General features: G+C 49.5%; 1 protein-coding gene and 1 long non-coding RNA gene across 5 annotated transcripts; one reads left to right on the top strand and one right to left on the bottom strand.

Moving 5' to 3' along the window:
- Positions 1-235: 235 nt before the first annotated feature.
- On the bottom strand, positions 236-26,869 carry LOC134807418 (uncharacterized). Of its 2 annotated transcripts, XR_010147837.1 has the most exons (4): positions 26,781-26,869; positions 1,058-1,183; positions 867-932; positions 236-441 (listed from the first exon to the last, which is right to left on the bottom strand). It is a non-coding gene; the product is annotated as an uncharacterized LOC134807418 (long non-coding RNA). The 2 variants fall into 2 exon arrangements; XR_010147836.1 differs by having other exon boundaries at positions 236-421; positions 867-1,571; positions 26,781-26,860.
- RILPL2 (Rab interacting lysosomal protein like 2) lies at positions 686-24,073 on the top strand. 3 transcript variants are annotated; one of them, XM_509462.8, is made up of 4 exons: positions 686-1,258; positions 6,680-6,831; positions 14,233-14,346; positions 21,481-22,009. In XM_509462.8, exons 1-4 carry the CDS (start codon positions 920-922, stop codon positions 21,509-21,511), a joined length of 636 nt encoding a protein of 211 aa, XP_509462.2. In that variant the 5' UTR covers positions 686-919; the 3' UTR covers positions 21,512-22,009. The 3 variants fall into 3 exon arrangements, with proteins under 3 accessions (XP_509462.2, XP_054519776.2, XP_009424806.1); XM_054663801.2 differs by lacking the exon at positions 21,481-22,009 and adding an exon at positions 23,860-24,073 and having other exon boundaries at positions 920-1,258; XM_009426531.5 differs by lacking the exon at positions 14,233-14,346 and having other exon boundaries at positions 920-1,258.
- Positions 26,870-27,654: the final 785 nt, after the last annotated feature.

Below are 27,654 nucleotides of genomic sequence, written 5' to 3'. Positions count from 1 at the left end.
AGAAAGAATGAATGAAGGATTGCAGTCACGTAAGTGAGTGCTTCCTAAGTGCTTGAGGTGTCGCACACATGATCTCATAAGCTCATGTTCCTCGCAGCAACCCTGCCACCTGGGTCCCGCTATTGTCCCCATTTTACAGAGGAGGAGACTGAGGCTCGGAGACGTTAAGTAACTTGCCAAGGTGACAGCGCTGGTTACGTGGAGGAGCCGAGGACCCAGCGAAGTGAGCAGGGCAGACATTCTCCATTTTATTGAGAGTCACAGCGAAGTCGGACGCCACAGACCCTAGTGACAATTTGCCTGGGAGTTTTCCAGATCCTCAAGCCTCGGGGACTCTGTCGCGCTGCCCCCAGCAGCTGCTTTCTGTTTGGCCGCAGGCTCCAGAAAACACCCTCAAAGAGACACCCGGATCTTCCATCACCTACGATGCAAATTCTACGGCTGGAAAGCACGAGGGTGGAAAGGAAAAAGTTGCGTTCTTTTTACCCCGCTCTGGATTGCACGGTGGAAACTCCGTCTCCACGGAAACGCACCTCCCGGCAGCGGTCGCCAGGGGCGGGGCTCAGGGCGGCTCCTCCCCGGGGCTGCAACTGTTCCCAGGCTGGGGCGATTGCCGTCACCCCTGAACTTCCCCGTTCCTCTTCTCGGCCGCCTCCTTTTCCGTTGTCCCTTCGCGCCCCAAACCACATCCTGGAGCGCACTCTCCAGCGTGGCTGGCAGCGGGGACGGTGCGCCGGGGCGCAGGCCCAAGAGTCGCGTGCGCGGCCCCTTGCACCATCCCCCCGGGCCCACCCCCGGGCCGCGCTGATTGGGCAGGTAGGGACTCTGCCCAGCGGAAAGTTTTGGGTGCCGGGAGGAAGTCTAACCTTTGGGAGACTCCAAGACAGCAGCTCCGAGGTCGGCGGGGGTCTGGGTGGCCATGGAGGAGCCCCCTGTGCGAGAAGAGGAAGAGGAGGAGGGAGAGGAGGACGAGGAGAGGGACGAGGTTGGGCCCGAGGGGGCGTTGGGCAAGAGCCCCTTCCAGCTGACCGCCGAGGACGTGTATGACATCTCCTACCTGTTGGGCCGCGAGCTTATGGCCCTGGGCAGCGACCCCCGGGTGACGCAGCTGCAGTTCAAAGTCGTCCGCGTCCTGGAGATGCTGGAGGCGCTGGTGAATGAGGGCAGCCTGGCGCTGGAGGAGCTGAAGATGGAGAGGGACCACCTCAGGAAGGAGGTGGAGGGGCTGCGGAGACAGAGCCCTCCGGCCAGCGGGGAGGTGAGTGTGGGAGCGAGGGTGCTGGGCCCACGGCGCCTGCGGGGCGTAGGAGGGCACCTACTGGCAGGGAGACGCCTTCCTTTTCTTTTCTCTTCTCTCTTCTCTTTTTTCTTTTTTTAAGAGATGGGATCTCGCTGTGTTGCCCAGGCTGGTCTCAAACTCCTGGCTCCAAGTGATCCCCCAGCCTCAGCCTCCTAGAGTGCTGGGTTTACAGGTGTGAGCCACCCTGCCTGGCCAGAATCTGTATTTCTAACGAGTTCGCAGTTAATGCTGATGCTATTGGCCCAGGGTCCACAGTTTGAGAACCTTTGACCTAGAGCAAGAAACACTTTTTTTTTTCTTTTGACACAGGGTCCTGCTCTATCTCCCAGGCTAGAGTGCAGTGGTGCAAACACGGCTCACTACAGCCTTGGCCTCCTAGGCTCAAGCAATTCTCCTGCCTTGCCCTTCCAAGTAGCTGGGAGTACAGGCATGTACCACCATGCCTGGCTAACTTTTTTGATGTTTTGTAGAGACGGGGGTCTCACCATTACCCAGGCTGGTCTCAAACTCCTGAGCTCAAGGAATCCTCCCACCTTGGCCTCCCAAAGTGCTGGGCTTGTGGATGTGAGCCACCACACTTGGACAAGAAACACATTTTACCTAAAGAGAAATTAGTGCGTATGACCACAAAAAGACTTAGACAAGAAGATTCAGAGCAGCTTTAGTCTCAGCTGCCAAACTGGAAACAATCTAAATGCAACCCAATTGAGTTTTGAAATTGTGATATATGGAATACTATACAACAGAGAAAAAGAACGGGGTGCTGATACACACAACAGTGTGAATGAATCTCACAGATGTAACATTGAGAGAAAGAAGCCAGGCACAAAAGAGAAACTACTGTAGATTTTTTTTTTTTTTTTTGAGTCAGAATCTTGCTCTGTTGCTCAGACTGTAGTGCAGTGGCGTGACCTCGACTCACTGCAACCTCCACCTCCTGGGTTCAAGCGATTCTCCTGCCTCAGCCTCCTGAGCAGCTGGGATTGCAAGCGTGTGCCACCACGCCTGGCTAATTTTTTTTTTTTTCTTTTTTGGTAGAGACGGGGTTTCACCATGTTGGCCAGGCTGGTCTCAAACTCCTGGCCTCAAGTGACCCACCCACCTCAGCCTTCCAAAGTGCTGGGATTACAGGCCTGAGCCACAGCACCCAGCCCTACTGTACATTTAAATAAAATTCATGAACAGGCAAAATAATTTATAGTTATAGAAGGCAAACTGGTGGTGGGGGGAAAAGAAGGGAAATTGATAGAGAGCTAGAAATGTCCCATATCTTAATCAGGGTATGGATATAGGGATCTACACATACGTTAAAAATCATCTGGCTGGGTGCTGTGACTCACGCCTGTAATCCCAGCACTTTGGGAGGCCAAGGCGGGCAGATCACAAGGTCAGGAATTTGAGACCAGCCTGGCCAACATGGTGAAACTCTATCTCTACTAAAACTACAGAAAAAAATTAGCCGGGCGTGGTGGCGGGTGCCTGTAATCCCAGCTACTCGGGAGGCTGAGGCCGGAGAATTGCTTGAAACCGGAAGGCAGAGGTTGCAGTGAGCCGAGATCGCGCCACTGCACTCCAGGTTGGGTGACAGAGCGAGATTTTGTCTCAAAAAAAAAAAAGTCTTTTTTGCGGGGACAGCTTTCTCTGTCATCCAGGCTGGAATACCATGGTGTGATCACAGCTCACTGAGGCCTCAAACTCCTGGGCTCAAGCAGTCCTCCCACCTCAGCCTCTCAAGTAGCTAGGACTACAGGCACACACCAACCACCTGGCTAATTTTTGTATTTTTTGTAGAGATGGGGGTCTCACCATGTTGCCCAGGCTGGTCTCGAACTCCTGGGCTTAAGTGATACGCCCACCTCAGCCTCCCAAAGTGCTGGGATTACAGGCGTGAGCCACCATGCCCAGCCTAGTTTTTAAAATTCTTGTCGAAACTCATTAATTTTATGACCTACTAGCAGGTCTCCAGCCACAGTTAAAAAAGAAAAAAAAAAGAAAGCTGCTGTAAGTGGACGATGTCTTTTTTAATCCTCAGACTATTATTGTTTTACAAAACTGAGGCACAGAACAGTTAAGTAATTTACCTAAGGACTTCACGGCAAGTTAAGAGGTGAAGTCAGGATCTTAATTCAGAGATGCTAGTCCTAAATACTCCATCCTAAAATACAGACATTTGACCTTACTTGTACTAACATTTGATGAGTGACTGCAGTGACTGATGCTAGGCTCTGGGGCTATGGAGATAACGTAGACAAGGTCCCTGCCCTCAAGAAGCTCACATCTAGTGGGAGAGGTCAGACACACAGTCCTAGAACCAGAATACAAGTATACAAACCAGGCCAGGCGCGGTGGCTCACACCTGTAATCCCAACACTTTGGGAGGTCGAGGCAGGCAGATCGCTTGAGGCCAGGAGTTTGGGACCAGCCTGGGCAACCTGGTGAAACCCTGTCTCTACTAAAAATACAAAATTAGCTGGACCTGCTGGCACACGCTTGTAATCCAGCTACTCGGAGGCTGAGGCACAAGAATCACTTGAACCCGGGTGGCAGAGGATGCAGTGAGCCAAGATCATGCCACTGCACTCCAGCTGGGGCAACAGAGCAAGACTGTCTCAAAAACAAACAAACAAACACCAAGTATACAAACCAAGGCTGGGCGCAGTGGCTCACGCCTGTAATCCCAACACTTTGGGAGGCCAAGGCAGGTGGATCAGGAAGTCAAGAGATTGAGACCATCCTGGCCAACATACCCCGTGTCTACTAAAAATACAAAAATTAGCTGGGCACGGTGGCACGTGCCTGTAGTTCCAGCTACTCGGGAGGCTAAGGCAAGAGAATTGCTTGAACCCGGGAGGCAGAGGTTGCATTGAGCTGAGATCACGCTGCTGCATTCTAGCCTGGCAACAGAGCGAGACGACTTCGTCTCAAAAAAAAAAAAAAAAAAAAAAAGTATACAAACCAAGAAGTAAGCCAGGAAAGAACAGGAACAGAGTCACTGAAATTCACAGGGAAGTGTGAAGTTTCCCTGTAGCTTCCCTGGTAACTTTTTTCTTCTTCTTCTTAATTATTATTATTATTTGCCTCATACCTTCTCTGACCCCTGGTAATTTATTTCACCTATTCCTAAGTGATAGTGACAATTGTATTTCTAGATAATATTCTACTTTAGTATCTGTCAAGTGACATGGTTAAGTGTGATGACTTGTAGCCTGGCTTTTGAGAGTCAAGGAAAGTTAACTGACTTGCGGGGGATTGCTCAGCCACATTCTGTGTTATTTTTGCCTCCCTCTCCGGGCACAAGGATATGGAGGAAGTCCCCATTATGAGCTGAGAACAGCGTGGTGTGCACAGGGGCTGGGTAGTTTCCCATATGGGGCAAAGTGGACAAGTTTCATCAGGCGGCAGATGAGATGGCATATTTTCTTCCCAAACCGCAGCCTTAAGAACAGGGATAGGGAAAATGCATGAATTAAGAAAATGAATGTTTAGTGCCACTAGACAGTTCACAAAAATATGCCTTGTTTTTTTTCTTTGTATGTTTTGAGACAGGGTCTCACTTTGTCACCCAGGCTGGCGTGCAGTGGTTTGAACACTGCTCACTGCAGCTTCAGCCTCCCTGGGCTCAGGTGATCCTCCCACCTCAGCCTCCCTAGTAGCTGAGACTATAAGCATGTGCTACTATGGCAACCTAATTTTTGTGTTTTTTCTAGAGATGAGGTTTCCCACGTTGTCCAAGCTGGTCTCAAACTCCTGGGCTCAAACGATCCACCCGCTCTAGCCTCCCAGAGTTCTGGGGTTACAGGCGTGAGCCACTATTCCTGACCCCTTTTTGGTTTTTTAAATTGTAGTAAAGCTGGGCGTGGTGGCTTATGCCTGTAATCCCAGCACTTTGGGAGGCCGAGGTGGGCGCAGGTCACCTGAGGTCAGAGTTCGAGACCAGCCTGGCCAACATGGTGAAACCCTGTTTCTACTAAAAATACAAAAAATTAGCTGGGCTTGGTGGCAGGCGCCTGTAATCCCAGCTACTAGGGAGGCTGAGGCAGAAGAATTGCTTAAACCTGGGAGACAGAGGTTGCAGTGAGCTGAGATCATGCCACTGCACTCCAGCCTGGGCAACAGAGCAAGACTCTGTCTCAAAAGAAAAAAATAAAATAAATTGTAGTAAAATACAGTAACATAAAATTTACCATCTTAAATTTTTTTTTTTTTTGAGATGGAGTTTCGCTCTGTCGCCCAGGCTGGAGTGCAGTGGTGGGACCTCAGCTCACTGCAAGCTCCGTCTCCCAGGTTCACACCGTTCTCCTGCCTCAGCCTCCTGAGTAGCTGGGACTACAGGCGCCTGCCACCACGCCTGGCTAACTTTTTTGTATTTTTTTAGTAGAGACGGGGTTTCACCGCGTTAGCCAGGATGGTCTCTGTCTCCTGACCTGGTGATCCGCCCGCCTCGGCCTCCCAAAGTGCTGGGATAACAGGCGTGAGCCACCGCGCCCGGCCCATCTTAACTATTTTTAAGTGTACAGTTCAGCTGCATGTCCATTCACACTGTTGTGCAGCCATCACCACCATCCGTCTCCAGAACTCTCTTCATCTTGCAAAACTGAAACTCTGACCTGTTAAGTAACAACGTCTCCTTCCCCTCCCCCGGCCCCCCAGTAACTACTTTTCTACTTTCTGTCCCTCTGAATCTACCTATTGTAGGTTGTTCATATCGTGAAATCATATATTTGTCTTAAGTGCCTGGCTTATTTCACTCAGCATAATGTCCTCAAGATTGATTCATGTTGTGGCACATGTCAGAATTTCCTTGCCTTTGAAGGCCGAATAATATTCTGTTGGAGGCATATACTATACTTTCTTTATCTATTCATTTGTTCATGGACACTTGGGTTACTGCTACTACCCCTTGGCTGCTGTAAATAGAGCTGCTGTGGTGAGAGGCTGAGGCGGGCGGATCACATGAAGCCAGGAGTTGAAGACCAGCCTGGACAACATGGCGAAACTCCATCTCTACTGAAAATACAAAATTAGCCAGGCGTAGGCCAGGCGCGGTGGCTCACGCCTGTAATCCCAGCACTTTGGGAGGCCGAGGCAGGCAGATCACCAGAGGTCGGGAGTTTGAGACCAGCTTGGCCAACAAGGCAAAACCCCATCTCTAATAAAAATACAAAAATTAGCCGGGCGTGATGGCGGGCGCCTGTAATCCCAGTGACCCAGGCAGGAGAATCGCTTGAACCTGGGAGCCCGAAGTTGCAGGGAGCCAAGATTGTGCCATGGCACTCCAGCCTGGGCAACAGAGACTCCTTCTAAAAATATAATAATAATAATAATAATAATAATTTAATTATATAGAGTTGCTTGCAAAGGTTGCGTCTTTTCTTCCAGGTGAACCTGGGCCCAAACAAAATGGTGGTTGACCTGACAGATCCCAACCGACCCCGCTTCACTCTGCAGGAGCTAAGGGATGTGCTGCAGGAACGCAACAAACTCAAGTCGCAGCTCCTGGTGGTGCAGGAAGAGCTGCAGTGCTACAAGAGGTGGGCTCCACTGCCTGGGGGGTCCTGCACCCAGACCTGGCCCAGAATTCCTTGCTAGGTTACATATTTGTTTTTGTTTTGTTTTGTTTTTGTTTTTTTGAGACAGAGTCTCGCTCTGTCGCCCAGGCTGGAGTGCAGTGGTGCGATCTCGGCTCGCTGCAACCTCTGCCTCCCGGGTTCACGCCATTCTCCTGCCTCAGCCTCCCGAGTAGCTGGGACTACAGGCGCCCGCCACCGTGCCTGGCTAATTTTTTGTATTTTTAGTAGAAACGGGGTTTCACCGTGTTAGGCAGGATGGTCTAGATCTCCTGACCTCCTGATCTGCCCGCCTTGGCCTCCCAAAGTGCCGGGATTACAGGCATGAGCCACCGCGCCTGGCTTTTTTTTTTTTTTTTTTTTTTTGAGGGTCTCACCCTGTCGCCCAGGCTGGAGTGCAGTGGTGCGATCTTGGCTCACTGCAACCTCTGTCTCATGGGTTCAAGCGATTCTCCCACCTCAGCCACCCAAGTAGCTGAGACCACAGGTGCATGCCACCATGCCCAGCTAATTTTCTTATTTTTTGTAGAGACAGGGTCTCGCCATGTTGCCCAGGTTAGTGTCAAACTCTTGGGCTCAAGTGATCCACCTGCCTCAGCCTCCCCAAAGTGCTGGGATTACAGGTGTGAGCCACCACACCTGGCCATTGGAAAGTTTTGATCAAGAGAATGACAAGAGGCCAGTCTCCATTAAAAATACAAAAATTAGCTGGGCATGGTGGCTCATGCCTATAGTCCCAGCTACTCGGGAGGCTGAGGCAGGAGAATCACTTGAACCTAGGAGGCAGAAGTTGCAATGAGCCGAGAGCACGCCTCTGCACTCCAGCCTAGGCGACAGAGCAAGACTGTGTCTCAAAAAAAAAAAACGAAACAAAACAAAATAAAAACGACTGGGGATGGTGGCACGTCTGTAATCCCAGCACCTTGGGAGGCCGAGGCGGGCAGATCACGAGGTCAGGAGTTCGAGACCAGCCTGGCCAACATAGTGAAACCCCATCTCTACTAAAAAATACAAAAATTAGCCAGGTGTGGTGGCGGGCGCCTGTAATCCCAGCTACTTGGGAGGCTGAGGCAGGAGAATCACTTGAAACCAGAAGGCGGAGGTTGCAGTGAGCCGAGATCGTGCCACTGCACTGCAGCCTGGGCGAAAGAGCAAAACTCTTTCTCAAAAACAAAACGAAACAAAAACAAAAACAAAAAGTCCTGGTGCAGTGTTATATCCCAGCACTTAGGGAGCCTGAAGCGGGAGGATCACTTGAGCCCAGGGATTCGAGGCCAGCCTGGGCAACATAGCAAGACCCTGTCTCTAAAAAGAAATTTTAAAAAAATAAGGAAAGTTAAAAAAGACTGCAGTGGTATCATATACAAAATAGATTGTAGGACAAGCAAGAGAGGCTATAAAAAAGCCGTTGCCATAATCACGTTGAGACTCGTAGCTATTTCCATTTGTGCTATTTCCCAAAATGTTTTCCTTTACTTAGGTATTTTTTGAAAAGGGGGCTCTGTAGTCAAATAATTCTGGGAAACACTGAGTTAAACGAAGCATGTTTTCTTATAGGTAGAGGAAGGAAAAACCAGGGGAATAAAAATGTCGTGTTGGCTAGTATTTATTGATACTCGCCATGTGCCAGGCACTCTGTCTGCTAAATGTATCCCAAGCATCATTTCAATTAGTGCTCACAGCAAGACTGTGAGTAGCAGTGATGTTATCACTATGCTGAGCTGAGGACCAGAGGAGAGGTGGGCACCTGCTTAAGCAGTGGTGGCAACAGTGGTGATGTGACCTCAGACGGTGTGACATCAGAGACTGTGCTTGTAATTAGCACGCCGCATTTAGATCATGAAAGCTTGGAATTAAGGACATACCCTGATCAAAAATGAAACAAAGCCCAAGTGATATGATTCTTTAAATGCCTTAAATGTAGCATCTTTCAGAGAGCAGCAATACAGCAGAAGCGTTGTAAGAAGCCACATTTATTGTCTCCCTTTTGCTGAGGTTGGAACCGTGTTCATGGAAAGACCTTTGTCTCATTTAGTAAGTAATTCAGGGCCGGGTGCGGTGGCTCACGCCTGTAATCCCAGCACTTTGGGAGGCCGAGGTGGGTGGATCACAAGGTCAGGAGATCGAGACCAGCCTGGCTAACACGGTGAAACCCCGTCTCTAATAAAAATACAAAAAATTAGCCAGGCGTGGTGGCGGGCGCCTGTAGTCCCAGCTACTTGGGAGGCTGAGGCAGGAGAATGGTGTGAACCTGGGAGGTGGAGCTTGCAGTGAGCTGACATCTCGCCACTGTACTCCAGCCTGGGCGGAAGAGCGAGACTCCATCTCAGAAAAAAAATAGAATAAAATAAGTAGTTCAGGCACAGGTAGTTAAAAAGAGAAACTGCCAAGCTGCTGCTGTCGTGAGCAGCTTGTTAGTGGGCAAAACCACACACTTTCTTTCTAGTTTTGAATTCTCAGAGAACAAGAGACGCACACTTTCCATCTGGCTCAGGCCAAGAGAGGCAGGATTCTGCTTCGTCTCTAGTGTTATATATTGTGGAGAAGCCAGCATGCCAGCTGAGATGTTCTCATAGCAACTGCATCCATTTGAAGGTCCAAACTCACACAGATAATATACTGATAATAAATTGATTACAGCTGGTTGAGGTGGCTCACACCTGTAATCCCAGCACTTTGGGAGGCCGAGGCAGGCAGATTGCCTGAGGTCAGGAGTTTGAGATCAGCCTGGGCAACATGGTGAAACTCCGTCTCTATTAAAAATATAAAAATTATTAGCCAGGCGTGGTGACTCATACCTGTAGTCCCAGCTGTTCGGGAGGCTGAGGCAGGAGAATTGCTTGTACCTAGGAGGCGCAGGTTGCAGTGAGCTGAGATGTGTCACTGCATTCCAGCCTGGGTGACAGAGCGAGACTGTATCTCAAAAAAAAAAAAAGTATAATTCCAGGGAAATATGGTAAGTTGCTTCCAAAGAGAGCCACCGCAGTATTTCCCACCCTGCATACCTTTTGCAATGAAACTTTGCCACTCCCTTCATCAAGAGGTGGATTCTGTTTTCCCTCTCTTTGCATGTAGGCTGGCTCTGTGACTTGCTTTGACTGTGAGAACAGGGTGGAAGTGACGCTGTTAGGCCTCTGGGGTTAAGGTGGTAAGAGGCCTTTCTTCTGTTTCTGTGCTCTTAGAATGCTTCCTTGAGACCAGCATTCTGTGAGGAAGCTCAAGGGGGAGTCCCATGGAGAGGTCATGTGAAGGAGAACCAGGGCGCACCTGCTGACAGCCCCAGCTGTGCACAGCCCTCCGCCAATGGCCCACTGAACGCAGCCAAGTGAGAAGCTCAGGCTAGCAGGTGGACCACAGAGCCAACCATAAGAAGCCAGGCACAGCAGTGTGCACCTATAGTCTCAGTGCCTGTAGTCTCAGCTACTTGGGAGGCTGAGGCAGGAGGATCCCACGAGACTAGGAATTTGAGGCTTCAGTGGGCAGTGATTGCACCCGTGAATAGCAACTGCACTCCAGCCTGGGCAACACAGTGAGATCTGATCTAAAAAAAAAAAAAAAAAAAAAAAAAAAAAAGCCAATTATAAGAAAGAGTCGGCTGGCCGCGGTGGCTCATGCCTGTAATCCCAGCACTTTGGGAGGCCGAGGTGGGCAGATCACGAGGTCAGGAGATCGAGACCATCCTGGCTAACACAGTGAAACCCCGTCTCTACTAAAAATACAAAAAAATTAGCCAGGCGAGGTGGCGGGCGCCTGTAGTCCCAGCTACTCGGGAGGCTGAGGCAGGAGGATGGCGTGAGCCCCGGGGGGCAGAGCCTGCCGTGAGCCGAGATCGCGCCACTGCACTCCAGCCTGGGCGACAGCGAGACTCCATCTCAAAAAAAAAAAAAAAAAAGAAAGAGTCATCATTGGAGATCATGTCACCACTGTTTTTAGTCACCAAGTTTAATTTATGTAATAATAGATCATGGAAAAATGGAAATTTTAGATGATGCTTCTTGTTAAATCATTATTATAATAAGTATCTATAATAAAAATATCAGCTGGGCAGGTGGCTCACACCTGTAATCCCAACACTTTGGGAGGACAAAGTGGGTGGATCACCTGAGGTCAGGAGTTCAATCAACACCAGCCTGGCCAACATGGCAAAACTCCGTCAATACTAAAAATACAAAAATTAGCTGGGTGTGGTGGTACACACCTGTAATCCCAGCTACTGAAAAGGCTGAGGCACAAGAATCACTTGAACCCAGGAGGCGGAGGTTGCAATGAGCAGAGATTTTGCCACTGCACTCCAGCCTGGGTGATAGAGTGAGACTCTGTCTCAAAAATAAAATAAAATTAGAATATAAATAATATAATATTTTATAATTACAAAAATTTAGGCCGGGTTTGGTGGCTCATGCCTGTAATCCCAACACTTTGGGAGTTTGGGACAGGAGGAACACTTGAGCCTAGGAGTTCAAGATGAGCCTGGGCAATGGATCAAGACCCTGTCTCAAAAAAATTTTTTTTTAATTATTGATAACAATATTAAGAAATGGCTGAGCACAGTGGCTCACGCCTGTAATCCCAGCACTTTGGGAGGCCGAGGCAGGCAGATTGCCTGAGGTCAGGAGTTTGAGACCAGTCTGGCCAACATGGTGAAATCTCATCTCTACTAAATATACAAAAAAATTAGCCAGGCATGGTGGCGTGCACCTGTAATCCCAGCTACTTGGGAGGCTGGGGCAGGGGAATTGCTTGAACCAGGGAGGTGGAGGTTGCAGTGAGCCAAGATCGCACCACTGTACTCCAGCCTGGGCGACAGCAAGACTCTGTCTCAAAAAAAAAAAAAAAAGTAGATATTAAGAGCCCACTCTTTGCAAAACTCTTTTATGAAGAAGGAGGGAGAAGTATGAATCCTGCCCTTTCACACTCACACTGAAAGAGGTATCTTCGTCAGCTCAAGGTGCTGTGAAATACATGGTGAGCCACTGAGCCTGGCCAGGAATTTTTATTAAAGACACACAATTCGGCCAGGCACGATGGCTCACACCTGTAATCCCAGCATTTTGGGAGGCTGAGGCAGGCAGATCACTTGACGTCAGGAGTTCAAAACCAGCGTGGCCAACATGGTGAAACCCCGTCTCTACTGAAAATACAAAAAAATTAGCCGAGTGTGGTGGTGGGCACCTGTAATCCCAGCTACTCGGGAGGCTGAGGCAGGAGAATCGCTTGAACCTGGGAAACGGAGGTTGCAGCGAGTTGAGATTGCACCATTGCACTCCAGCCTGGGCAACAATAGTGAAACTCCATCTCAAAAAAAAATAATAATAAGGCTGGGCGCAGTGGCTTATGCCTGTACAGCACTTTGGGAGGCAGAGGCGGGCAGATCACGAGGTCAGGAGATCGACACCATCCTGGCTAACACAGTGAAATCCTGTCTCTACTAAAAATACAAAAAATTAGCCAGGCGTGGTGGTGGACGCCTGTAGTCCCAGCTACTCGAGAGGCTGAGGCAGGAGAATGGCGTGAACCCGGGAGGCAGAGCTTGCAGTGAGCCAAGATAGCGCCACCACTCCAGCCTGGGTGACAGAGCTAGACTCTGTCTCAAAAAAATAAATAAATGAAAATTTTTAAAAATAAAATAAATAAAAATAATAAAATTAGAACACACAATTCAGTCCACAGCAAGGGGACAACACCACGGGGGTAAATTTACCAGTGGGCACTGCAACAAAACGCTTAAGTGGATGTAATGAGTTGTACTGTGCCGTAATTGAAATGTTTCATTTCGGTCAGTCTTCTTATGGTTGCAAGTGACAGAAGTCCGATTTAAACTAGCTTAAACACAAAAGGAAATTTTTTGGTAACATAATTGGGAAGGGGCTGGGTGTGGTGGCTCATGCCTGTAATCCCAACACTTTGGGAGGCCAAGGCGGGTGGATCACCTGAGGTCGGGAGTTTGAGACCAGCCTGACCAACATGGAGAAACCCTGTCTCTACTAAAAATACAAAATTAGCCAGGCGTGGTGGTGCACACCTGTAATCCCAGCTACTTGGGAGGCTGAGGCAGGAGAATCATTTGAACCCGGGAGGCAGAGGCTACGGTGAGCCGAGATCGTGCCACTGCACTCCAGTCTGGGCGACAGAGCAAGACTCTGTCTCAAAAAAAAAAAAAAAAAAAAAAAAAATCTAACTCTTATCAACATCTGACTTACAATTTATACTTTTATTTTACTTATTTCTTTATTGACTGTTTCCTTCTCCTACTGGAATATAAATTACGTGAGAGAATATATTTTGTCTATTTTGTTCAGAGACAAAACAGTTTAGAGACAAAATATTTATTAACCACAGTAGGTAGCTTAATAAATATTTGTTGAATGTTAAGCACTATGTATCATCTTAGATAATCTCTCAATCCTTTGAGGTAGGTACTATTATTAGACTCATTTTATAGGTTAGGAAACCAAGGCTTAAGTTAGAGAATTTATACACAATCATATTCCTAGAAAACTGAGAAGCTTGAAGCAGTAGCCAATACAATTAGGTAAGAGAAAGAAACAAGAGGGCCAGGCACGGTGGCTCACACCTGTAATCCCAGCACTTTGGGAGGCTGAGGCGGGCAGATCACTGGGTCAGGAGATTGAGACCATCCTGGCTAACACAGTGAAACCCTGTCTCTACTAAAAATACAAAAAATGAGCCGGGCGTGGTGGCGGGCGCCTATAGTCCCAGCTACTCGGGAGGCTGAGGCAAGAGAATGGCGGGAACCTGGGAGGCAGAGCTTGCAATGAGCCGAGATCGCGCCACTGCACTCCAGCCTGGGCAACAGAGCGAGAATCCGTCTCAAAAAAAAAAAAAAGAAACGAGGCATCACATTGGAAAGGTAGAGGGAAGATTCTAATTTTAAACAGAATTTCTCTGACTCTAGTGCTTTCAACCATAATATTACCATAATCATCATCATCATCATCATCATCATTAAGACCCTTTATTTTCAGAGCTGCACAGATAAGAGGTCTGTAATAAAAGCCAGGCTCAGTGGTTCATGCCTGTAATCCCAGCACTTTGGGAGTCTGAGGCAGATGGATCACTAGAGGTCAAGAGTTTGAGACCAGCCTGGGCAACACGGTGAAGCCCATCTCTACTAAAAATACAAAGATTAGCCGAGCATGGTGGCAGGCGCCTGTAGTCCTAGCTATTCAGGAGGCAGAGGCAGGAGAATCACTTGAACCCAGGAGGCGGAGGTTGCAGTGAGCTGAGATGGCGCCACTGCACTCTAGCCTGGGCAACAGAGAAAGACTCCAACTCAAAAAAAAAAAAAAAAAAAAAAACGGTCTGTAATATAATAATCCATTTATTTTTTGTCCCGTTTCCCAGTGGCCTGATTCCACCAAGAGAAGGCCCAGGAGGAAGAAGAGAAAAAGATACTGTGGTTACTAGGGCCAAAAATGCTGGCAGGAACAAGGAGGAGAAGACAATCATAAAAAAGCTGTAAGTGTCACCTTGCTGCCCCCCGGTCCCGCCAAATAATAACTCAAGGAAGTAGTCGGGGGCAAGAAGAGGCTGACCAGCTGCCCAGGGCAGGGAGGGCCTCTACTCTCCCGGTTGTGGTGCTGCAGCCCATGGGAAAACTCAATGCCAGTGTATTATAATGATATCTGCCAGGCAGTAGCCTAGGCACTTGGCATATATTAATTCACCGAATCATCACAGTGACCCTGCAAGGTAGATACTATTTTACAGATGGAGAAATAGCTACTGAGAGGTAAGGTAATTTGCCCAAGGTCTCACAGAGGGTAAATAGTGAAGTCAGGAACCCAAGGAAGTCTGGCTTCTACACTCCACTGCCTCCCTGTGATGTTTGACCAGGCTGGGTGCAATGGCTCACACCTGTAATCTCAACAGTGATTACAGGAGGCTGAGGCAAGAGATTCATTTGAAGCCAGGAGTTTGAGACTAGCCTGGGCAACAAAGTGAGACCCCATGTCAATGAAAAAACATCGTTTTGTTTTTTGTTTTGAGACAAAGTCTCACTCTGTCGCCTAGGCTGGAGTGCAGTGGTGCAATCTCTGATCACTGCAACCTCTGCCTCCCAGGTTCAAGCAGTTCTCCTGCCTCAGCCTACTGAGTAGCTGGGATTACAGGCATGCGCCACCATGCCTGGCTAATTTTTGTATTTTTGGTAGAGATGGGGTTTCACCATGTTGGACAGGCTGGTCTTGAACTCCTCGTGACCAACCTGCCTCAGCCTCCCAAAGTGCTGGGATTACAGGCATGAGCCACTGCGCCTGGCCAATTTTTTTTTTTTTAATTAGCTGGTATCATTTGTCGGCCTTTTAGCTGAGATCAAGTGAAATTAGCTGGGCGTGGTGGCCTGCACCTGTGGTCCCAGCTACTCAGGAGGATGAGACTGGAGGATTACTTAAGCCCAGGAGTTCAAGGCTGCAGTAAACTATTATCACTATTATCACGCTACTGCACTCCAGCCTGGGTAACAGAGCGTGACCCTATCTCAAAAAAAAAAAAAGAGAAAGAAAGAAAGAAAACAAAAATGGTAATAGCGATGACCAGGCACGGTGGCTTACTCCTGTAATCCCAGCACTTTGGGAGGCTGAGGCGGGCAGATCACCTGAGGTCAGGAGTTCGAGACCAGCCTGGCCAACATGGCAAAACCTCGTCTCTACTAAAAATCCAAAAATTAGCCGGGCATGATGGCAGATGCCTGTAATCCCACCTATTCGGGAGGCTGAGGTAGGAGAATCGCTTGAGCCCGGGAGGTGGAGGTTGCAGTGAGCCGAGATTGTGCCACTGCACTCTAGCCTGGGCAACAGAGCGAGACTCAAAAAAAAAAAAAAAAAAAAAGGAATAACCCAGGCCTTCTTTCTCAGGGACAGGACCTTGAGGAGCTTGGAAGGGAGCAGGGGCAGAAGGCAAGGGGCAGGAGCACAGGGGAGAATACCTCTGGCCCAGCAGCAGCAGCAGCTCAGGAAAAAACCAAAGGAAGAGGCAGTCAGGCATGTAGCTTCCAGAGAGCAAAGTCATGGTTCTTCCTCTGGGGGCAGTGGTTCATGTGAGCTCAGTATGGTGGGCAGGGAAATAGCAGTTTTCTTCCCAATATTACTCAGAGGCTGTTGGGTTTAATTTGATGAGATGAAGTAGGACTGGGGAAAGGGAAAGATAATTCCCCATACCTTAAGATTCGCCATAGCTAAGCCAGGCGCAGTGGCTTACACCTGTAATCCCAGTACTTCCGAGGTGGGTGGATCATTTGAGGTCATGAGTTCGAGACCAGCCTGGCCAACATGGTGAAACCCTGACTCTATTAAAAAATACAAAAATGAGCTGGGTGGTAGTGGCGTTCGCCTTAATCTCAGCTACTCAGGAAGCTGAAGCAGGAGAATCACTTGAGCTTGGGAGGCGGAGGTTGAGGTGAGCTGAGATGGTGCCACTGCACTCCAGTCTGAGGGACAGAGTGAGACCCTGTCTCAAAAAAAAAAAAAAAAGATTTAACGTAGCTCCCACTTAGTGAGCATTTGCTGTGTGCCAGACACTGAGCTGAGTAAACATCTACTCAGGAGATCTGTTTTACAGACGGGCAAACTGAGAGTCAGAGGATCAATGACCTGCAAAGGTTACACAGCGGGTCAGTGGTGGTGGAACTCAGACCTGAAGCCGCATCTATTTACCTCCTAAGTGCATTCGCCCCTAATCTTGGGCTACATGGAATCTACGGCAGGGAAAACACCTTTCCAGAATGTTTCCTGCTGCACATGGTGATGCTCAGGAAATGGAATCAAGAGTCAAACTCGGCCGGGCGCAGTGGCTGACGCCTGTAAGCCCAGCACTTCGGGAGGCTGAGGTGGGAGGATCACCTGAGGTCAGGAGTTCGAGACCAGCCTAGCCAACATGGTGAAGCCCCGTCTCTACTAAAAATACAAAAATTAGCCGGGCATGGTGGCGGGTGCCTGTAATCCCGGCTACTCGGGAGGCTGAGGCAGGAGAATCGCCTGAGCCCAGGAGGCAGAGGTTGCAGTGAACTGAGATTGCACCACTGCACTCAAGCCTGGGCAACAAAACGAGACTGTCTCAAAAAAAATAAAAATAGGCCGGGCACAGTGGCTTACACCTGTAATCCCAAGACTTTGGGAGGCCGAGGTGGGCGGATCACCAAGCCAAGAGATCAAGATCATCCTGGCCAACATGGTGAAACCCCGTCTCTGCCAGGCGCAGTGGCTCAGGCCTGTAATCCCAGCACTTTGGGAGGCCGAGGCGGGAGGATCACGAGGTCAGGAGATCAAGACCATCCTGGCTAACATGGTGAAACCACGTCTCTACTAAAAATACAAAAAAATTAGCCGGGCATGGTGGCAGGCTCCTTTAATCCCAGCTACTCAGGAGGCTGAGGCAGGAGAATGGCATGAACCCAGGAGGCGGATGTTGCAGTGAGCCAAGATCACACCACTGCACTCCAGCCTGGGCAACAGAGCAAGACTCTGTCTCAAAAAAAAAAAAAAAAGAAACCCCGTCTCTACTAAAAATACAAAAATTAGCCGGGTGTGGTGGCGTGTACCTATAGTCCCAGCTACTTGGGAGGCTGAGGCAGGAGAATCGCTTTAACCTGGGAGGCTGAGGCAGGAGAATCGCTTTAACCTGGGAGGCAGAGTTTGCAGTGAGCCAAGATCGCACCACTGCACTCCAGCCTGGGCGACAGAATGAGACTGTGTCTGAAAAAATAAATAGATAAAAATAAAAATTAAATAAATAAAAATACAAAATTAGCCATGGCCTCTGTAATTTCAGCTACTCGGGAGGCTGAAGTAGAATAATCACTTGAACGTGGGAGGAGGATATTGCAGTGAGCTGAGATCACACCCCTGCACTCCAGCCTGGGCAATAGAGCAAGACTCCATCTCAAAAAAAAAAAAAAAAAAGAAAAAAGGGAGTCAATATCCTCTTGATAACCAGAATAGAACTGGAGCAACAGGCAGTTTCAGCCTGGCTGTGGGAAATGCCCAAGGACCTCTCCCTATCCCACGTGGGACCATTCCTCTTGAATGAGCCGTGTCCCAGCATTGGAACATGCTAGGCACTTTCCTCTGAATACTTCCCTCATGTCTGTGCACCAGGGTTGATCCCATAGTTCTTCGGATGCTGCCTCTTATACTAAGAGTGAGGTGCTTGTGTAAAATTCAGATTCTCAGAAATCAAGTCAGTAGGCCGGGCGCAGTAGCTCACGCCTGTAATCCCAGCACTTTGGGAGGCCGAGGCGGGCAGATCACAAGGTCAGGATATGGAGACCATCCTGGCTGACCATCCTGGCTAACACGGTGAAACCCCATCTCCACTAAAAATACAAAAAATTAGCCGGGCGTGGTAGTGGGCGCCTGTATTCCCAGCTACTCGGGAGGCTGAGGCAGGAGAATGGCGTGAACCCAGCAGGCAGAGCTTGCAGTGAGCCGAGATCGTGCCACTGCACTCCAGCCTGAGTGACAGAGCGAGACTCCGTCTCAAAAAAAAAAAAAAAAAGCCGGGCGCAGTGGGTCACACCTATAATCTCAGCACTTTTGGAGGCTGAGGTGGGCAGATCACAAGGTCAGAAGATTGAGACCATCCTGGCCAACATGGTGAAACCCCAAGCCTGTAGTCCCAGCTACTCAAGAGGCTGAGGCAGGAGAATTGCTTGAACCCGGGAGGCAGAGGTTGTAGTGAGCTGAGATTGCGCCACTGCACTCCAGCCTAGCAACAGAGCAAGACTCTGTCTCAAAAAAAAAAAAAAAAAAAAAAGAAAGAAAGAAAAAGAAATCAAGTCAGTGGTTCTTGGATGAAGCTCAGAAATCTGGATTTTTTTCACAAGTTCCTTGGACCACACTGATATGTGCCCTCTTAGTTGCCAAGTGTCAGGACAGTAGGCTGCAGCTTTCCTGTACTCCATTCATTCAACAAATATTTACTGAGGGTCTGCCATGTGCCAGGCACTGTTGTAGGTGCTGAAGATACAGCAGTGAACAGACCCTAAAGTCTCTGGCTCATGGACCTTACATTCTAGTAGAGGGAGTCAGAGAGTGAACAGGTAAAGAAATATATTAACAGGACAATTTCAGATAGCTATATGTGCTATGATCACAAATAAGGGGACAGAACGGGAGAGAGAGGACTACTTTAGATTTGGGTTATCTTTTATCACAGCAGTGGGAAAAAAAACACAAGAAAATAGAGTTGGGAAGTCCTGGAAGGCTTCTGTGAGGAGGTGACATTCAAACTGATCACTGAAGTACAATAAAGACCGGAAGGAAGAGCATTCCAGGACAGGAGCAGTGGCTCATGCCTGTAATCCCAGCACTTTGGGAGGCCAAGGCCAGAGGATCGCTTGAGCCCAAGAGTTTGAGACTAGCCTGGGCAACATAGAGAGCTTTTTTGTAGAGACCTCATCTCTACAAAAAAGAATAAAATTAGCCGGGTATGTGCCTGTAGTTCCAGCTACTTGGGAGGATCTCTTGAGCCCAAGAGGTCCAGGCTACAGTAGGCCATGGTCACACCACTACACTCCAGCCTGGATGACAGAGCAAGATCCCGTCTCCCACCAAAACAAAAGAGCATTCCTGGTAGACGGAACAGTAAGTGTAAGAGCTTCAGGCTACAGAAATTCCCAGAACAGGCCAGGCACAGTGGCTCACGCCTGTAATCCCAGCACTTTGGGAGGCCAAGGCGGGCAGATCACCTGAGGTCCAGAGTTCGAGACGAACCTGGCCAACATGGAGAAACCCCATCTCTACTAAAAATACAAAATTAGCTGGGCGTGGTGGCGCATGCCTGTAATCCCAGCTACTCAGGAGGCTGAGGCAGGAGAATTGCTTGAACTCTGGTAGGCGGAGGTTGCCGTGAGCCGAGATCGTGCCATTGCACTTGAGCCTGGGCAACCAGAGTGAAACTCTGTCTCAAAAAAAAAAAGAAATTTTCAGAACAGAAGACCATGGTGACTGGAACAGGGAAGAGAATGGAGGCGGGATTGGAGAGGTGGGAGGGGCTGGGTCACCCAGGGCCACGTGGATTCTTTCTGGTGCTGACTGTGGGTTTTATTCTAGGTACATTGGGAAGAGACATTGGATGGTTTTAAGCTGGAGAGTAACATGACCGTATTTACGTACAAAAAGCTCACTCTGGTTGCCTTGTGGAGAAGGGTTGGGAGACAGGGTCAAAGTAAGGCCAATGGGGGTGTTTCTTTTTCCCTTTTTTTTTTTTTTTGAGATGGGGTCTCACTCTGTCACCCAGGCTGGTGTGCGGTAGCTTGATCTCAGCTCACTGCAACCTCCGCCTCCCAGGTTCAAGCGATCCTCCCACCTCAGCCTCCCGAGTAGCTGGGACCACAGGTGTTCACCATCACGCCCAGCTAATTTTTGTATTTTTGGTAAAGATGGGGTTTCTCCACGTTTCTCAGGCTGGTCTGGAACTCCTGAGCTCAAGCAATCCGCCCGCCTCAGCCTCCCAATGTGCTAGGATTACGGGTGTAAGCCACTGCACCCAGCCTAATGGAAGTGTTTCTTCCACAAGGAAGGGTCTTCTGAGGTAAGATAATGAAAGAGCACCTCCACCCAGGTGTCCGAAGTGAAGGTGTTCATTTAGGACTTTCATTGGCTGTCTTGTTGCAAATCAGGCTTCCAGAAGGCATCAACTACTGGTTTCTTTCAGCGTCCTTCTACGGGAGCTTAGGACACCTAATTAGAGTTTGAGCCTAATAGAGCAAAAGTGAAATGTGTGTTCTGTGCATGAGCTAGCCTGAGGACATGTGGCTAGTGGCTAATGAGCGTGAGGCCACCCTTTCAGGGTCAGATAAACTTAATGAGCTACTAGAATCAATGAGTGAATGAATGAACGAATGAATGTGTTTTTTTGTTTTTGTTTTTGTTTTTGAGACAGAGTCTCAATCTGTCACCCAGGCTGGAGTGCAGTGGCGCCATCTCGGCTCACTGCAAGCTCCGCCTCCCGGGTTTATGCCATTCTTCTGCCTCAGCCTCCCGAGGCAGCTGGGACTACAGGCGCCCACCACCACACCCAGCTAATTTTTTGTATTTTTAGTAGAGACGGGGTTTCACCGTGTGAGCCAGGATGGTCTCGATCTCCTGACCTCATGATCCGCCTGCCTCCGTCTCCCAAAGTGCTGGGATTACAGGCGTGAGCCACCGCACTCGGGTTTTTTGGGGTTTTTTTGCTTTTTCTTTTTTTTTTGAGATAGTGTCTTGCTCTGTCGCCCAGGCTGGAGTGCAGTGGCGCAATCTCGGCTCACTGCAACCTCTGCCTCCCGGGTTCAAGCGATTCTCCTGCCTCAGCCTCCTGAGTAGCTGGGATTACAGGTGTATGCTACCACGCCTGGTTAATTTTTTTTTTTTTTTAGAGATGGGGTCTCACTATGCTGCCCAGGCATGTCTGAGACTCCTGGGATCAAGTGATCCTCATCCTCTTGCCTCAGCTTCCCAAAATCATAGGATTACAGGCGTGAGCCACAATGCCTGGCCTGGACATATTTTTGAGTCAACAGCTGCAAGAGCTACTTAGAAATTTTACAGGGGTTGCTGCGCCCCTTGCTTTGTTCCTTCTGCTTACCTTGAACCCTCTCTCTCTCCACACCAGGTTCTTTTTTCGATCGGGGAAACAGACCTAGATCCAAGGCCACAAGTAAGGCTATGGCTCTGATTCTAGAAGACAACCTTCCAAGATGCCTGGCAAAACCACCTCCCTGTGCCACACAGACACACTAGGCCTGTGTATTTATTTCCCCTTCAAAGCAGACTGAGCAGGAGACAAGGTTCTCTTGGCATCACTTTCTCCCTGGCTGCGGAACTAGACACCCTTGAAGATTTGGCCTGGGCCAGTGAGACTGAAATCAAGAAAAACAGAAGGGATGTGCAGGGTGGGGGGGTCCACTTCCTGCTCCCACGTCAATCCCCAGGGCCTCCAGCGTGCAGACGCGTGTCCTACTCATCTGCTCCCACGGATGACCCTGGTCTTCAATGGTTAGCAGAAGGGAGAAAAGAAAGCAGGAAAATGTGCTATTGAGATTCCAGTGGTGACTTCACTGATATTTAGTGAATATTTGATTTAGCCAACATGCCTTTCTTTATGTGATTTTGTATTAAAGTAAAATGATTTTTATACTTTCTATAGCTTATCTAGAGTGGTCTCTTAGTTACGATGGTACACATGGTATATGTGTGTATATGTCACATATCTACATTTCATTGTATAATGAATCAATTGCATTCATTCAGTCTAAGCGATGCACGATTATCTGGTGTCACTATGAAGGGAAAGATTGCTGCAAACTAAAATGTTAAGAAGCTATCGATTTTAGGACTCATCCTGATTTCAGAGGTGTTAAGATGTGAACAAAATGCATTTAGGAATCAATGAAACAGAGAGCGGGTGTCTGCACTTCGCAAAGGAACTAATGAGGCTGCCGCAACCATTCCGTGAGCCTGTCTTCTTAGTAAATAACAGTGGCTTACTCAATGTGTTTCGCGTGCTCTGTGGATTATCTCATTTGTTCCTCATAACCTGGGGAGATGGGGACCGGTACCGGTGCACCAGTTTATAGATTTTTTTTTTTTTTTTTTTTTGAGACGGAGTCTCTCGCTCTGTCGCCCAGTCTGGAGTGCAGTGGCGCGATCTCGGCTCACTACAAGCTCTGCTGCCTACGTTCATGCCATTCTCTTGCCTCAGCCTCCTGAGTAGCTGGGACTACAGGCACTTGCCACCACACTTGTCTAATTTTTTTGTATTTTTAGTAGAGACAGGGTTTCGCCGTGTTAGCCAGGATGGTCTCGATCTCCTGACCTCATGATCCACCCGCCTCGGCCTCCCAAAGTGCTGGTGAGAGGTGACAGCGTGCTGGCAGTCCTCACAGCCCTCGCTCGCTCTCGGCGCCTCCTCTGCCTGAGCTCCCACTTTGGCGGCACTTGAGGAGCCCTTCAGCCCACCGCTGCACTGTGGGAGCCCCTTTCTGGGCTGGCCAAGGCCGGAGCCCGCTCCCTCAGCTTGCAGGGAGGTGTGGAGGGAGAGGCGCGAGCGGGAACCGGGGCTGCGCGGGGCGCTTGCGGGCCAGCTGGAGTTCCGGGTGGGCGTGGGCTTGGCGGGGCCCGCACTCGGAGCAGCTGGCGGGCCCTGCCGGCCCCGGGCAATGAGGGGCTTAGCACCCGGGCCAGCGGCTGCTGAGGGTGTGCTGGGTCCCCCAGCATTGCCAGCCCACAGGTGCTGCGCTCGATTTCTCGCCGGGCCTTAGCTGCCTTCCCGTGGGGCAGGGCTCGGGACCTGCAGCCCGCCATGCCTGAGCCTCCCACCCCCTCCGTGGGCTCCTGTGTGGCCCAAGCCTCCTCCACGAGCCCCACCCCCTGCTCCATGGTGCCCAGTCCCATCAACGACCCAAGGGTTGAGGAGTGCGGGCACATGGCACGGGACTGGCAGGCAGCTCCATCTGCAGCCCGGTGCGGGATCCACTGGGTGAAGCCAGCTGGGCTCCTGAGTCTGGTGGCGACGTGGAGAACCTTTGTGTCTAGCTCAGGGATTGTAAATACACCAATCGGCACTCTGTATCTAGCTCAAGGTTTGTGAACACACCAATCAGCACCCTGTGTCTAGCTCAGGGTTTGTGAATGCACCAATCGACATTCTGTATCTAGCTACTCTGGTGGGGCCTTGGAGAACCTTTGTGTCCACACTCTGTATCTAGCTAATCTGGTGGGGATGTGGAGAACCTTTGTGTCTAGCTCAGGGATTGTAAACGCACCAATCAGCGCCCTGTCAAAACAGACCACTAGGCTCTACCAATCAGCAGGATGTGGGTGGGGCCAGATAAGAGAATAAAAGCAGGCTGCCCGAGGCAGCAGTGGCAACCCGCTCGGGTTCCTTTCCACATCGTGGAAGCTTTGTTGTTTTGCTCTTTGCAATAAATCTTACTACTGCTTACTCTTTGGGTCCACACTGCCTTTATGAGCTGTAATATTCACCCCGAAGGTCTGCAGCTTCACTCCTGAAGCTAGGGAGACCAGGAGCCCACCGGGAGGAATGAACAACTCCAGACGCGCCGCCTTAAGAGCTGTAACACTCACCACGAAGGTCTGCAGCTTCACTCCTGAGCCAGCGAGACCACGAACCCACCAGAAGGAAGAAACTCCAAACACATCTGAACATCAGAAGGAACAAACTCTGGACACGCCACCTTTAAGAACTGTAACACTCACCGCGAGGGTCCGCGGCTTCATTCTTGAAGTCAGTGAGACCAAGAACCCACCAATTCCGGACACACTGGGATTACAGGCGTGAGCCACCGCACCCGGCTTTTTTTTGGGGGGGGTGGGGTGGGGACGGAGTCTTGCTCTATCGCCCAGGCTGGAGTGCAGTGGCACCATCTGGGTTCACTGCAATCTCCGCCTCCCAGATTCAAGCGATGCTCCTGCCTCAGCCTCCCGACTAGCTGGGACTATAGGTATATGCTACCACACTGGGTTAATTTTTGTATTTTTGTAGAGACGGGGTTTCACCATATTGGCCAGGCTGGTCTCGAACTCCTGACCTCATGATCCGCCCACCTCGGCCTCCCAAAGTGCTGGGATTACAGGCGTGAGTCACCGTGCCCGGCCAGTTTATAGGTTTAGAAACTGAAACTCTGGCTGTGGAGCTAGGAAGCAGCTTGCCCAGGAGGCAAATGCAGGCCTGATTCCAAGGCCCAGGCGTGGAGCTGCCAAGCTCTATGGGTCCAGAGTCACTGGCAAGTCCTAATAATAGTAATAATTTACTGTATGCCTCGCCTGCATCATTCTAAGTACCTTTCCAATGCTGTCTCACATACTTTTGTGGGATGGGTATCACTATTGTCCTTGGGGTCCTCCCAAGGAGGTTAAGGCATAATGGGTGAAAAGTCTTGTCCAAGGTCCTCAGCTGAAAGTGGTAGAAGCAGGACTTGAGCCCAGATACAAAGTCCACACCCAGGCTTCAACCACTCTGCCTTCCAGGAAGAGCTGGCAGTGTTTAAGAGTCTAGTCCAGAACACTGTCTCAACAGCATCCTTAGATCAGGGCTCCTAATCCCTAGAACCCTGTGTAACACTGCAACCCTGGCCAGGCATAGTGGTTCAAGCCTGTAATTCCAGCACTTTTGGAGACCAAGGTGAGAGGATCGCTTGAGCCCAGGAGTTCGAGACCAGCCTAGGCAACATAGTAAGAACCTATCTTTACAAAAAATAAAAAATTAGCCAGGCATGGTGGTGAGCACCTGTAGTCCCAGCTCCTGGGGAGGCTGAGGCGGGAAGATTAATTGAGCCCAGGAGTTTGAGGCTGCAGTGAGCTATGATCACACCACTGCACTCCAGCCTGGGTGACAGAGTGAGACCCTGTCTCCAAATATATAAATGCTCCCCTGCCTCCCTGTGGGGATAGATAGGGTAAGAGAACCCACTCAGAAAGAAAGGTTAAGATGGCCTGGGTAGCTGTGGTACCCCAGGAGACTAAAAAAAGTTACGGTGAGAAATGCTTGGACTGCAACTCTTGGTAAAATCTGATGCTGGCAGGTGGGCATTTTGGAAAATAAGTCCTGGGGGTGATTCTCCTAGAGATGGGCCTAGCTTGACCACAGGAAACAGAGCTGTGACGTCAGCTGAGCTCTGGCGGTTCTCACACTGCAGGATTCCAACTACAAACCTAGACCGGGGAGGAACAGGCTTAGAAGTAGGTTTTCGCCGGGTGCAGTGGCTCATGCTTGTAATCCTAGCACTTTGGGAGGCCGAGGTGGGTGGATCACAAGGTCAGGAGTTCGAGACCAGCCTGGCCAAGAAGGTGAAACCCTGTCTCTACTAAAAATACAAAAATTAGCTATTCAGGAGGCCAAGGCAGGGGAATTGCTTGAACCTGGATGGCAGAGGTTGCAGTGAGCTGAGTTCATGCCACTGCACTCCAGCCTGGGCGACAGAATGAGACTCCGTCTCAAAAAAAAAAAAAAAAAAAGGTTTTCAAGCCAAGTCTCAGAAGGCACAGGAAGTGGTTGCTGTAGCAATCATCTTTTATTTTATTTATTTGAGACAGAGTCTCGCTCTGTCGCCCAGGCCGGAGTGCAGTGGCAGGATCTCAGCTCCTGACCTCATAATCCGCCTGCCTCGCCCTCCCAAAGTGGTGGGATTACAGGTATGAGCCACCGTGCCTGGCCAGCAGTCATCTTTTACAATGAACAAATAGGGCTGGGCGCGGTGGCTCACATCTGTAATCCTAGCACTTTGGGAGATGGGCAGATCACGAGGTCAGGAGACCAGCCTGGCCAACATGGTGAAACCTCGTCTCTACTAAAAATACAAAAATTAGCTGGGTGTGGTGATGCACGCCTGTAATCCTAGCTACTCAGGAGGTTGAGGCAGGAGAATTGCTTGAACCCGGGAGGTGGAGGTTTCAGTGAGCTGAGATTGCGCCACTCCAGCCTGGGCGACAGACAGACCAAGACTCCATCTCAAAAAAAATAAAAAATAAAAAAAAAAATAAGTCAGGCACAGTGGCTCATGCATGCCTGTAATCACAGCCCTGTGGGAGGGTGAGGCATGAGGATCGCTTGAGGCCAGGAGTTTGAGACTAGCTTGGGCAACGTAGTGAGACCCTATCTCTACAAAAAGTAAAATGAACAAATAAATATAGCAACTACATATCAGAACTTGGAGGCACTTATTAGCTATTAGTCCTGAGTACTTGTAAACACTGAATAGAAGCTAGCCAAATTTTTAATTCTAATAATAGCTAATACTGATTACTGAAGGCTATGTGCAAGGCACTGTTCCAAGTGTTGGTTTTTTTTTTTTTTTGTATTAACTCATTAAATCCTCACAATCACCCTGTACAAGTATTATTACTGTCTCCATGTTACAGGGAGGGAAACTGACGCACAAGGAGACTACGTACCTGCCCAAGTTACACAGCAGTGGATTGGAAGCAGAGGTTCTGTTCCAGCAGCCACATGTCCCCTCCAAGGTGAGGCTATAATACTGATGCCTGAATCTTTGGGGGAGGAGGCAAGTCAAGTGGGCAGAGATTATCCCTATTTGAGACAAGTTTCAGAGAGGGGAAGTGACTTGACCAATGTCACATGGCTGACAAACACTTAAAACTGATGCTGGAACTGGATCTTTTGCATCTAAGCCAAGGGCTCTACTCACTGTTCCAATCTACCACCAGTGCCCAAGCATGGAGGGGACAGGGATCTGGGCTGGTTATAGGGACTTCCAGCCCAAGACAGGTGCAGTGATGATTCAGAGCCTCCTGAGAATCATCAAGTCTAGTAAATCATAAGTCACAATGACAATTACATCAGCTAAAGTTTATGATGCTTACTATGTGCCATTGTTCTAAGGCTCAAAATGCATTAACTTTTAAGCTGGGCGTGGTGGCTCATGCCTGTAATCCCAGCATTTTGGGAGGCCGAGGCGGGTGGATCATTAAGGTCAGGAGTTTGAGACCAGCCTGGCCAACACGGTGAAACCCTGTCTCTACTGTGGCCGGGTGCAGTGGCTCACGCCTGTAATCCTAGCAGTTTGGGAGGCCAAGGCGGGCAGATCACTTGAGGTCAGGAGTTCGAAACCAGCCTGGTCAACATGGTGAAAGACCGTCTCTACTAAAAATACAAAAAAATTAGCTGGGTGTGGTGGCTGGCGCCTGTAATCCCAGCTACTTGGGAGGCTGAGGCAGAATTGCTTGAACCTGGGAGGTAGAGGTTGCAGTGAGCCCAGATCATGCCACTGCACTCCCACCTGGGCAACAGAGTGAAATTCCATCTCAA

The sequence above is a fragment of the Pan troglodytes genome, chromosome 10 (assembly GCF_028858775.2).
Source record: "Pan troglodytes isolate AG18354 chromosome 10, NHGRI_mPanTro3-v2.0_pri, whole genome shotgun sequence".
NCBI lineage: Eukaryota > Metazoa > Chordata > Mammalia > Primates > Hominidae > Pan > Pan troglodytes.
The sequence above is the reverse complement of the archived record's forward strand: the minus strand, read 5'-3'. Positions and strand labels throughout refer to the sequence as shown.